The sequence below is a fragment of the Oncorhynchus masou genome, chromosome 28 (genome assembly GCF_036934945.1).
Source record: "Oncorhynchus masou masou isolate Uvic2021 chromosome 28, UVic_Omas_1.1, whole genome shotgun sequence".
Taxonomy (NCBI): domain Eukaryota; kingdom Metazoa; phylum Chordata; class Actinopteri; order Salmoniformes; family Salmonidae; genus Oncorhynchus; species Oncorhynchus masou.
In genome coordinates this window covers 87,987,145-88,000,947 of record NC_088239.1, presented here as the reverse complement: position 1 = coordinate 88,000,947, position 13,803 = coordinate 87,987,145, and the positions used below count along the sequence as shown (strand labels likewise).

Below are 13,803 nucleotides of genomic sequence, written 5' to 3'. Positions count from 1 at the left end.
CAGATAGTTTTAAAAAAATATCACAAAAGACGAAAATCACCCTAAAAATAAGACTGTTAAAACTTTCACTCAGAGAAAAAAACAGGGCTTTTCCCATATAATTGTTTATTTAAAAAACAAAAACAAAATTGGACAACACTCAATTCAGTACTTCCAATATCCATGTATCAAACGGTTATTTCAGTCATATTAAAACCAGATTCCTCTGCAGATTAAAGATTCATTTTTATAAATTGGCAACAATAAAATAATAACGAAACTTATAAACAATAGAATGGCAAAAGTACTTGATAAATATTAAGGGTTTATTAAAAAAGGCATACAAACAAATACAATAACATGTTTTAGTATTATACAATATTCAAAAAAAATTGACTGTTGATGCTGAAAAGGCTTTTGACCGTGTGGACTCTTATATTAAAAACTTTGGAAACATTCATCTCACCAATATTCAAACGAATATTATACAAAAATCATAAAGCTAAAATATACAAAACTCAGCCATTATCTGATTACATTTCTTTAGAAAGGGGCACAAAGCAGGGACGTCCCTCCTCCCCCCTCCTGTTTGAACTGGCAATTGAACCACATCCAGTAAGAATTAGACAGGTTCCAAACATAACAGGTACCAGTATTGGTAAACATGAATATAAACTAAACTTATCTGCTGACGATCTCCTGATATACCTGACTAATACTGAAAACTCAGTGACCCCCTTGTTAAAAACAAAATCCGTATTAAATCTCAGGATTTAAAATGAACGTGGAATTAATGTCAATAGGAAAAATCTACAGCAAACCTTTAAGTTTACAACAAAAAATATAAAATACTTAGAATGCTTAATAAGTGACAACAAATGTATATAAAGATAACTTTATCTCATTCCTCAAAAAAATGAAAGCAGATCTAGGTAAATTTAATTACCTTCCCATAAATCTTACAGGTTGAACATACCTCTTTAGAATGGCATGGCTCCCAAAGGTTTCATATTGATTTAATGGGAGTACCAATTACCACACTGAAGACATTCTTTACAAAAGTAAACCCAGCCATAACAGACTTCATATAAAACTCATAGAATAAATAGGAACGTTTTGCATGTCCCTGAATCTGAGGTTTTAACTTTCCAGACTTTTACTTTGACTTGCGACACACACTGAGTGTACAAAACATTAAGAACAACTGCTCTTTCCATGACGGACTGATCATCTTAATCCAGGTGAAAGCTATAATCCCTTATTGATGTCCCTTTTTAAATCCACTCCAATCAGTGTAGTTCAGGGGAGGAAACCGGTTAATGAAGGATTTTTAATCCTTGAGACATGAGGTCTGATAGTGGCCAGTTTATATGATCAGACCCAGATGCAGACAGTTCTAAGTAACAAAAGTTTATTACAAAAACAGGGGTTGACAAACGATAGGTCAAGGGCAGGCAGAGGTCAGTAATCCATGGCAGTGTTACAAGGTACAGAACAGCAGTCAGGGCAGGCAGAGGTCAGGAATCCATGGCAGTGTTACAAGGTACAGAATAGCGGGCAGGGCAGGCAGAACGGTCAGAATCGGGAAACCTATAAAACAGGGACTAGAGAGAAAAAAGGAGTATGGGAAGAATGCTGGCAGGCTTGACGAGACGAACTGGCAACAGACAGAGAGAACAGGTATAAAAACACAGGGGATAATGGGGAAAATGGGCGACACCTGGAGGGGGGTGGAGACAAGCACAAGACAGGTGAAATAGATCAGGGTGTGACAGCTTGTCTTTAGAAACTATTGTACAATCAGCTTGTCTTGACAGTGCACAGAAGAAGTGTGTGTCTCAGTCGGTATAGCCTGGGGCTGGCACCGCCACTCATACGTAACTGAATGCGAAATGGCATACATTATCTGATGATTGGATCAGTCTATGATTATTCTATATTAAGGCCATGGGTAGTAGGCAGTGGACCAGTCTGATTATTCTATATTAAGGCCATGGGTAGTAGGCAGTGGACCAGTCTGATTATTCTATATTAAGGCCATGGGTAGTAGGCAGTGGACCAGTCTGATTATTCTATATTAAGGCCATGGGTAGTAGGCAGTGGATCAGTCTATGATTATTCTATATTAAGGCCATGGGTAGTAGGCAGTGGACCATTCTGATTATTCTATATTAAGGCCATGGGTAGTAGGCAGTGGACCAGTCTATGGTTATTCTATATTAAGGCCATGGGTAGTAGGCAGTGGACCAGTCTGATTATTCTATATTAAGGCCATGGGTAGTTGGCAGTGGACCAGTCTATGATTATTCTATTAAGGCCATGGGTAGTAGGCAGTGGACCAGTCTGATTATTCTATATTAAGGCCATGGGTAGTAGGCAGTGGACCAGTCTGATTATTCTATATTAAGGCCATGGGTAGTAGGCAGTGGACCAGTCTATGGTTATTCTATATTAAGGCCATGGGTAGTAGGCAGTGGACCATGATTATTCTATATTAAGGCCATGGGTAGTAGGCAGTGGACCAGTCTGATTATTCTATATTAAGGCCATGGGTAGTAGGCAGTGGACCAGTCTATGATTATTCTATATTAAGGCCATGGGTAGTAGGCAGTGGACCAGTCTATGGTTATTCTATATTAAGGCCATGGGTAGTAGGCAGTGGACCAGTCTATGATTATTCTATATTAAGGCCATGGGTAGTAGGCAGTGGACCATTCTGATTATTCTATATTAAGGCCATGGGTAGTAGGCAGTGGACCAGTCTGATTATTCTATATTAAGGCCATGGGTAGTAGGCAGTGGACCAGTCTGATTATTCTATATTAAGGCCATGGGTAGTAGGCAGTGGACCAGTCTATGGTTATTCTATATTAAGGCCATGGGTAGTAGGCAGTGGACCAGTCTGATTATTCTATATTAAGGCCATGGGTAGTAGGCAGTGGACCATTCTGGTTATTCTATATTAAGGCCATGGGTAGTAGGCAGTGGACCAGTCTATGATTATTCTATATTAAGGCCATGGGTAGGCAGTGGAGGCAGTGGACCAGTCTGATTATTCTATATTAAGGCCTTGGGTAGTAGGCAGTGGACCACTATGATTATTCTATATTAAGGCCATGGGTAGTAGGCAGTGGACCAGTCTGATTATTCTATATTAAGGCCATGGGTAGTAGGCAGTAGGTTATTCTATATTAAGCAGTGGACCAGTCTGATTATTCTATATTAAGGCCATGGGTAGTAGGCAGTGGACCAGTCTGATTATTCTATATTAAGGCCATGGGTAGTAGGCAGTGGACCAGTCTGATTATTCTATATTAAGGCCATGGGTAGTAGGCAGTGGACCAGTCTGATTATTCTATATTAAGGCCATGGGTAGTAGGCAGTGGACCAGTCTGATTATTCTATATTAAGGCCATGGGTAGTAGGCAGTGGACCAGTCTGATTATTCTATATTAAGGCCATGGGTAGTAGGCAGTGGACCAGTCTATGGTTATTCTATATTAAGGCCATGGGTAGTAGGCAGTGGACCAGTCTATGATTATTCTATATTAAGGCCATGGGTAGTAGGCAGTGGACCAGTCTATGGTTATTCTATATTAAGGCCATGGGTAGTAGGCAGTGGACCAGTCTGATTATTCTATATTAAGGCCATGGGTAGTAGGCAGTGGACCAGTCTGATTATTCTATATTAAGGCCATGGGTAGTAGGCAGTGGAACAGTCTGATTATTCTATATTAAGGCCATGGGTAGTAGGCAGTGGACCAGTCTGATTATTCTATATTAAGGCCATGGGTAGTAGGCAGTGGACCAGTCTATGGTTATTCTATATTAAGGCCATGGGTAGTAGGCAGTGGACCAGTCTATGGTTATTCTATATTAAGGCCATGGGTAGTAGGCAGTGGACCAGTCTATGGTTATTCTATATTAAGGCCATGGGTAGTAGGCAGTGGACCAGTCTGATTATTCTATATTAAGGCCATGGGTAGTAGGCAGTGGACCAGTCTATGGTTATTCTATATTAAGGCCATGGGTAGTAGGCAGTGGACCAGTCTATGGTTATTCTATATTAAGGCCATGGGTAGTAGGCAGTGGACCAGTCTGATTATTCTATATTAAGGCCATGGGTAGTAGGCAGTGGACCAGTCTGATTATTCTATATTAAGGCCATGGGTAGTAGGCAGTGGACCAGTCTGATTATTCTATATTAAGGCCATGGGTAGTAGGCAGTGGACCAGTCTGATTATTCTATATTAAGGCCATGGGTAGTAGGCAGTGGACCAGTCTGATTATTCTATATTAAGGCCATGGGTAGTAGGCAGTGGACCAGTCTATGATTATTCTATATTAAGGCCATGGGTAGTAGGCAGTGGACCAGTCTATGATTATTCTATATTAAGGCCATGGGTAGTAGGCAGTGGACCAGTCTGATTATTCTATATTAAGGCCATGGGTAGTAGGCAGTGGACCAGTCTGATTATTCTATATTAAGGCCATGGGTAGTAGGCAGTGGACCAGTCTGATTATTCTATATTAAGGCCATGGGTAGTAGGCAGTGGACCAGTCTATGATTATTCTATATTAAGGCCATGGGTAGTAGGCAGTGGACCAGTCTATGATTATTCTATATTAAGGCCATGGGTAGTAGGCAGTGGACCAGTCTGATTATTCTATATTAAGGCCATGGGTAGTAGGCAGTGGACCAGTCTGATTATTCTATATTAAGGCCATGGGTAGTAGGCAGTGGACCAGTCTATGGTTATTCTATATTAAGGCCATGGGTAGTAGGCAGTGGACCAGTCTGGTTATTCTATATTAAGGCCATGGGTAGTAGGCAGTGGACCAGTCTATGATTATTCTATATTAAGGCCATGGGTAGTAGGCAGTGGACCAGTCTGATTATTCTATATTAAGGCCATGGGTAGTAGGCAGTGGACCAGTCTGATTATTCTATATTAAGGCCATGGGTAGTAGGCAGTGGACCAGTCTGATTATTCTATATTAAGGCCATGGGTAGTAGGCAGTGGACCAGTCTGATTATTCTATATTAAGGCCATGGGTAGTAGGCAGTGGACCAGTCTGATTATTCTATATTAAGGCCATGGGTAGTAGGCAGTGGACCAGTCAACACTCTTCTCATTAATGCCCCGTCAGTTCATGTCCATTGGCTCAGTCTCAGCTGGGATTCAATCAAAGGCTCGTTATAGTGCAGTTTCCCCACCATTCACAGTACCCCCCCAGTATCGACTCATAGCCTGACGTGGCGACACGATGACATCACCGCCCTCAGTCCCCCAGGATCCTTTCATAACCGTCAGCCCGGCCAGCTCTGCAGCCCACCACGCTGGAGGAGGAGAAAACCCATGTTACAAAGGAAATGTGGTTACACTTTACATTTACAGGGCCCTTATTACTGTGTCACCATTCAGTGTAACAACGACGTGTACTTACACTGTACTTAGGGGAGCTGAGTCAATACAGCATGGTGCTTGTAATGCCAGGATAGTGGGTGGATTTACCAGGACCACCCGTATGTAAAATGTGTGTACGCATGACTACGTTCCTTTGGATAAAAGTGTCTGCTAAATGGAATATACTATTATATATTATGTACCTGACACATATGGTGGTGAGGACTGATGATGTCATATCTTACCTGACAGGTATGGTGGTGAGGACTGATGATGTCATATCTTACCTGACAGGTATGGTGGTGAGGACTGATGATGTCATATCTTACCTGACAGGTATGGTGGTGAGGACTGATGATGTCATATCTTACCTGACAGGTATGGTGGTGAGGACTGATGATGTCATATCTTACCTGACAGGTATGGTGGTGAGGACTGATGATGTCATATCTTACCTGACAGGTATGGTGGTGAGGACTGATGATGTCATATCTTACCTGACAGGTATGGTGGTGAGGACTGATGATGTCATATGGTGCCTGACAGGTATGGTGGTGAGGACTGATGATGTCATATCTTACCTGACAGGTATGGTGGTGAGGACTGATGATGTCATATCTTACCTGACAGGTATGGTGCTGAGGACTGATGATGTCATATCTTACCTGACAGGTATGGTGGTGAGGACTGATGATGTCATGTCTTACCTTACAGGTATGGTGGTGAGGACTGATGATGTCATGTCTTACCTGACAGGTATGGTGGTGAGGACTGATGATATCATATCTTACCTGACAGGTATGGTGGTGAGGACTGATGATGCCATATCTTACCTGACAGGTATGGTGGCGAGGACTGATGATGTCATATCTTACAAGACAGGTATTGTGGTGAGGACTGATGATGTCATATCTTACCTGACAGGTATGGTGCTGAGGACTGATGATGTCATATCTTACCTGACAGGTATGGTGGTGAGGACTGATGATGTCATATCTTACCTGACAGGTATGGTGGTGAGGACTGATGATGTCATATCTTACCTGACAGGTATGGTGGTGAGGACTGATGATGTCATGTCTTACCTGACAGGTATGGTGGTGAGGACTGATGATGTCATATCTTACCTGACAGGTATGGTGGTGAGGACTGATAATGTCATGTCTTACCTGACAGGTATGGTGGTGAGGACTGATGATGTCATATCTTACCTGACAGGTATGGTGGTGAGGACTGATGATGTCATATCTTACCTGACAGGTATGGTGCTGAGGACTGATGATGTCATATCTTACCTGACAGGTATGGTGGCGAGGACGGTGAAGATGCTGGACAGGGTGAAGACGAACCCGGGGAACCAGTCCAGCGTAGCCTGGTACACCTTGGTGTAGATGGGAGTGTAGGCCAGGCTGGCGATCTTAAAGGACAGCTGCAGTGAGATGAGGGTGATCCCTGTGAAGAGAAAAGACATGTCAGTTAGCATTGTCTGTCTGCTGCAGTTTCCTACCAGTGTCCGTAGAGGAAGCTGGTACACCACACACTGTAGGTCTGAGAGGAGCAGATGAAAGCATTATGTCAATGGGTGAAAGGCATTTACTATTTTTCTCTCTGCCAAATCAGTGTAGTGCTCCCTTTTTCAAATGATTAGGGATCTATTCAATCTCTATCGCGGAAACCTTACAGATTGCGTAACCTACATTTGAAGGTAATTCTGATTGAGCTGATATATGCAGCATTTACCTGTAAATGCGGTCTCCCGCTAATTCGGGCACATTGCCTAAAAACTTCCACCCACGCTGTAACGCTACATCGAGCCCTTAAAGGAAGCAGAACTGGATACACTAGCTGGTCAGAGAGTTCCAGTTGAGTAAAGTTGTTGGCAGAGAGTAAATCTATTCATGCTGTGGTGGTGGTGTGCGATAGGTTGACTTGTCTGCTTGCTACGGTAGTTGTAACTTCCCCTTGTTACCTCGTCACAGTAGAACAGGGAAGAGAATCACCAGAGTGCCTGTTCTGGGTCAACCACATACTAACGTAACGAAAGCTTTGTTATGGTTATTTACTTAGCGACAACAAGGGTGCATCCCTAAAGGTCTCCTGTTCCCTACAGGTGTGAAGGGGTTGGTAAGTGCACTATAAAGGTCTCCTGTTCCCTACAGGTGTGAAGGGGTTCGTAAGTGCACTATAAAGGGAATAGGGTGCCATTTGCCAGAGCTTCTTGTTTGTTCCCTTATTCTGTGCTATGCAGGTTCACTTCCAGTTAAGGACTGTCAGGAAGGTAAAGGATATGATGTTGAGAGACACACTTTCCATCCCGACCACACCTGACTGACACGCTAATACTAACTGTACCCAGGGACAGACTGGGAATGAAAAATGTCCCTGTACATTTAGACCAAAACCCACCCAGGGATACACCACCACCCACACAACCCACACCACACTTTATGTAAACAAGATTACTGAACAATATTTATAATAATAACTTAATTAAAATAGAACAAGGGGAACATGTTGCTCTTAGGAGGAGGCTGGCTAGAAAGAGCCCATATTGGCACAATGTCACTGGCAGCAAGGTGGCAAGAATCTCTGGAACCATCTGACCAGTAAAATCAACAAGAGAGGGTGAAATTTGTTGGCGAAAAGACTGGTGTGTAGGCAAGTCATAGGATAAAATACAAATATTTTAAATGAGCAATTTCTGCAGTAACTCACTTCTCGCAGAAATGCCATCTATAAACCAGGTCACTGTCCAGGGCCATTAAAACATCTCGCTCAGTAGCCATTAGCATAAATGCTTCCAGGTGCTGTTGAGAGTGTGCTCCTGAGCCTACTCTTGATGAATTTCAGAGGAGAGAATCTCCGCTCGTTACCTGGGTTACTGACAGGGTAAGTAGGAACCTGTAAGCAAGGCCCAGGATGTGGTATGTGTCGGTCAATAGGTTGTACTGACTAAGAATACGGTAGGAACACACTGGACAGTCCTCGCCAGATGAACAGTTCTTGTTCACCATCTCTACCTCGTCTTCATTTCCCTCAGGTTCATTGATCCTCCATAGTCCTGGTTGTGTAGTGTTCACATCCTGTGCATAGCACCACACAAGCACTCGATTGGTGGACTTTGCAGAGAGCACGGCAGAGAAGCCTTTATACTGGCCTTGCATACTGGAGGCTCCATCAGTGGAATAACCAATGCACTTGCTGAAGCCTCTCATGGACGACGTTCGTTACATATCTGACTATGAGAGAGCATTTGATCTTGTGTTGTAATGTCCTGCATAGTGTCAATCTGGACTGTTTTGCAGAACTTCCCTCAGTACCTGGACAAAGTAATGTCCAGTGGATGCCTTGCATTTCACCACAGCCACAAGCCTCTCATGGACGACATTCGTCACATATCTGACTATGACAGGGTATTGACCTTGTGTTGTAATGTAGCGTCAATCTGGACTGAAAACACACCAGCTTCCTGGATTTCACTTGATATGGTGGCCTGCATTGTGTGTTGGATGGTGGTAACGACGTTATCGATAGTGGTCTTTGATAAGAGTGATTAGAGAGCCCCTGTCCCTTCTTGACCAGGACTCAGTGTTTTGCTTTTCTCGATGCAGGTAGTGAGATACTCTTTCATATGGCAGGCTACCCTATAGGGCGCAGGGTAGCCTAGTGGTTAGAGCGTTGGACTAGTAACCGGAAGGTTGCAAGTTCAAATCCCGAGCTGACAAGGTACAAATCTGTCGTTCTGCCCCTGAACAGGCGGTTAACCCACTGTTCCTAGGCTGTCATTGGAAATAAGAATTTGTTCTTAACTGACTTGCCTAGTTAAATAAAGGTCAAATAAAATAAAATAAATACACAGTTTGTACTTTCCCAGCAGAATGATCATCCATAAAAAGTTGCCATGGTCGATATTGCTGTCATCTAGCGTATAACCTGCTTCAGAAAAAAATTGTAGACCTCCACAAGTCTGGTTCATCCTTGGGAGCAATTTCCAAACGCCTGAAGGTACCACGTTCCTCTGTACAAACAATAGTACGCAAGTATAAACACCACGCAGCCGTCATACCGCTCAGGAAGGTGACACGTTCTGTCTCCTAGAGATTAACGTACTTTGGTGCAAAAAAGTGCAGAACAACAGCAAAGAACCTTGTGAAGATGCTGGAGGAAACAGGTACAAAAGTATCTATATCCACAGTAAAACAAGTCCTATATCCACATAACCTGAAAGGCTGCTCAGCAAAGAAGAATTCACTGCTCCAAAACCGCCATAAAAAAAGCCAGACTGCGGTTTGCAACTGCACATGGGGACCCGATATAGCTAAATCGCCAGCTAGCCAAACCCAAACGTTGCTTACCTTCTCCCTATTGTCTTCTGTCTTACCGCTTCAGCTGCCAAACCTTGACTAACAATTGAATTGGTATCGCTGGGCTCAACAATAGGTTGCTCTCTCTCCTCTCTGCTGCCTTCAGACTCACTAGTCTGAGATGATTGACTGGAAATGGCGCCAAATGAATCATTTGTTATTTTAAAACATTTGGCTGCATCAGCCTCAAGGGACTTCAACCTCTTCTTCTTCGTTTTTCAACACCACCTTTATGTTTTTTATTTTTGTTTGTCCGTCTGCTCCACTCCATTATTTATCCTGGGTAAAGTTAGAATGGACTGGACCAAAGTAATTGGCTGGGAGAGAGAGGCTGACAGATGTAATACCCAACCGCAGTGGGCCGACAGCCCACTCGCTGGGCCAATCAGAGACACAGCACTTGGTTATTTTTATTTAAGTGGGGGCTGGGGTTATTTATATTTTGTGTTGCACCGGCCCCAATTGTCAAGCGGCCCACCGGGAATATACCCTACTGATTTCACCCTAACATGACCCTAATATAGCCTACTGATTTCACCCTAACATGACCCTAATATACCCTACTGATTTCACCCTAACATGACCCTAATATAGCCTACTGATTTCACCCTAACATGACCCTAATATACCCTACTGATTTCACCCTAACATGACCCTAATATAGCCTACTGATTTCACCCTAACATGACCCTAATATACCCTACTGATTTCACCCTAACATGACCTTAATATACACTACTGATAATACTTCCGGCGCCGACAGAGATGGCCGCCTCGCTTCGCGTTCCTAGGAAACTATGCAGTTTTTAGTTTTTTGATGTGTTATTTCTTACATTGGTACCCCAGGTCATCTTAGGTTTAATTAAATACAGTCGAGAAGAACTACTGAATATAAGAGCAGCGTCAACTCACCATCAGTACGACCAAGAATATGACTTTCACGAAGCGGATCCTGTGTTCTGTGTTTTTTTTGTGTGCCTTTCACCCAAAAAAACGACTTCGTAAAAGAGGGAAACGAAGCGGTCTTCTGGTCAGACTCCGGAGACGGGCACATCGTGCACCACTCCCTAGCATACTTCTCGCCAATGTCCAGTCTCTCGACAACAAGGTTGATGAAATCCGAGCAAGGGTAGCATTCCAGAGAGACATCAGAGACTGTAACGTTCTTTGCTTCACGGAAACATGGCTCACTGGAGAGACGCTATCGGAGTCGGTGCAGCCAGTTGGTTTCTCCACGCATCGCGCCGACAGAAACAAACATCTTTCTGGTAAGAAGAGGGGCGGGGGCGGGGGCGTATGCTTCATGGTTAACGAGACGTGGTGTGGTCACAACAACATACAGGAACTCAAGTCCTTCTGTTCACCTGATTTAGAATTCCTCACAATCAAATGTTGACCGCATTATCTACCAAGGGAATTCTCTTCGATTATAATCACAGCCGTATATATTGCCTCCCAAGCAGACACATCGATGGCTCTGAACGAACCTTATTTCACTCTTTGCAAACTGGAATCCATATATCCTGAGGCTGCATTCATTGTAGCTGGGGATTTTAACAAGGCTAATCTGAAAACAAGACTCCCTAAATTGTATCAGCATATCGATTGCGCAACCAGGCCTGGAAAAACCTTGGATCATTGCTATTCTAACTTCCGCGACGCATATAAGGCCCTGCACCGCTCTCCTTTCGGAAAAGCTGACCACGACTCCATTTTATTGCTCCCTGCGTTCAGACAGAAACTAAAACAAGAAGCTCCCGCGCTGAGGTCTGTTCAACGCTGGTCCGACCAATCTGATTTCACACTCCAAGACTGCTTCCATCACGTGGACTGGGATATGTTTCGTATTGCGTCAAATAACAACATTGACGAATACGCTGATTCGGTGTGCGAGTTCATAAGAACGTGCGTTGAAGATGTCATTCTCATAGCAACGATTAAAACATTCCCAAACCAGAAACCGTGGATTGATGGCAGCATTCGCGTGAAACTGAAAGCGCAAACCACTGCTTTCAATCAGGTGACCGGAAACATGACCGAATACAAACAGTGTAGCTATTCCCTCCGCAAGGCAATCAAACAAGCTAAGCGTCAGTATAGAGACAAAGTAGAATCTCAATTCAATGGCCCAGACACAAGAGGTATGTGGCAGGGTCTTCAGTCAATCACGGATTACAAAAAGAAAACCAGCCCCGTCACGGACAAGGATGTCTTGGTCCCAGGCAGACTAAATAACTTTTTTGCCCGCTTTGAGGACAATACAGTGCCACTGACACGGCCCGCAACCAAAACATGCGGACTCTCCTTCACTGCAGCCGACGTGAGTAAAACATTTAAACGTGTTAACCCTCGCAAGGCTGCAGGCCCAGACGGCATCCCCAGCCGCGCCCTCAGAGCATGCGCAGACCAGCTGGCTGGTGTGTTTACAGACATATTCAATCAATCCCTAACCCAGTCTGCTGTTCCCACATGCTTCAAGAGGGCCACCATCGTTCCTGTTCCCAAGAAAGCTAAGGTAACTGAACTAAACGACTACCGCCCCGTAGCACTCACTTCCGTCATCATGAGGTGCTTTGAGAGACTAGTCAAGGACCATATCACCTCCACCCTACCTGACACCCTAGACCCACTCCAATTTGCTTACCGCCCAAATAGGTCCACAGACGATGCAATCTCAACAACACTGCACACTGCCCTAACCCATCTGGACAAGAGGAATACCTATGTGAGAATGCTGTTCATCGACTACAGCTCGGCATTCAACACCATAGTGCCCTCCAAGCTAGTCATCAAGCTTGAGACCCTGGGTCTCGACCCCGCCCTGTGCAAATGGGTACTGGACTTCCTGACGGGCCGCCCCCAGGTGGTGAGGGTAGGCAACAACATCTCCACCCCGCTGATCCTCAACACTGGGGCCCCAAAGGGTAAGTTCCGAGCCCTCTCCTGTACTTCCTGTTCAACACGACTGCGTGGCCACGCACGCCTCCAACTCAATCATCAAGTTTGCGGACAACACAACAGTGGTAGGCTTGATTACCAACAACGACGAGACGGCCTACAGGGAGGAGGTGAGGGCCCTCGGAGTGTGGTGTCAGGAAAATAACCTCACACTCAACGTCAACAAAACTAAGGAGATGATTGTGGACTTCAGGAAACAGCAGAGGGAACACCCCCCTATCCACATCGATGGAATATTAGTGGAGAGGGTAGTAAGTTTTAAGTTCCTCGGCGTACACATCACAGACAAACTGAATTGGTCCACCCACACAGACAGCATCGTGAAGAAGGCACAGCAGCGCCTCTTCAACCTCAGGAGGCTGAAGAAATTCCGCTTGTCACCAAAAGCACTCACAAACTTCTACAGATGCACAACCGAGAGCATCCTGGCGGGCTGTATCACCGCCTGGTACGGCAACTGCTCCGCCCACAACCGTAAGGCTCTCCAGAGGGTAGTGAGGTCTGCACAACGCATCACCGGGGGCAAACTACCTGCCCTCCAGGACACCTACACCACCCGATGTCACAGGAAGGCCATAAAGATCATCAAGGACAACAACCACCCGAGCCACTGCCTGTTCACCCCGCTATTATCCAGAAGGCGAGGTCAGTACAGGTGCATCAAAGCTGGGACCGAGAGACTGAAAAACAGCTTCTATCTCAAGGCCATCAGACTGTTAAACAGCCACCACTAACATTGAGTGGCTGCTGCCAACACACTGACTCAACTCCAGCCACTTTAATAATGGGAATTGATGGGAAATGATGTAAAATATATCACTAGCCACTTTAAACAATGCTACCTAATATAATGTTTACATACCCTACATTATTCATCTCATATGTATATGTATATACTGTACTCTATATCATCTACTGAATCTTTATGTAATACATGTATCACTAGCCACTTTAACTATGCCACTTTGTTTACATACTCATCTCATATGTATATACTGTACTCGATACCATCTACTGTATCTTGCCTATGCTGCTCTGTACCATCACTCATTCATATATCTTTATGTACATATTCTTTATCGCCTTACACTTGT

General features: G+C 44.3%; 1 protein-coding gene across 2 annotated transcripts in view; it reads right to left on the bottom strand.

The window, feature by feature from the left end:
• Nucleotides 1-291: 291 nt before the first annotated feature.
• Nucleotides 292-13,803, bottom strand: part of LOC135518453 (solute carrier family 46 member 2-like) — a 41,523-nt gene continuing 28,011 nt past the window's right edge. The window contains exons 5-7 of one of the 2 annotated variants that reach the window (XR_010452156.1): nt 6,683-6,839; nt 5,198-5,320; nt 292-1,583 (exon numbers count right to left, since the gene is read on the bottom strand). Coding sequence is in view for 1 of the 2 variants with exons in the window: in XM_064943629.1 (XP_064799701.1) it covers nt 5,263-5,320; nt 6,683-6,839 (215 nt within the window). In the remaining variant the exon portion in view is untranslated. Of the gene's footprint in view, nt 1,584-5,014; nt 5,321-6,682; nt 6,840-13,803 lie in introns of those variants that run through there. The other variant, XM_064943629.1, reaches the window with a different exon arrangement.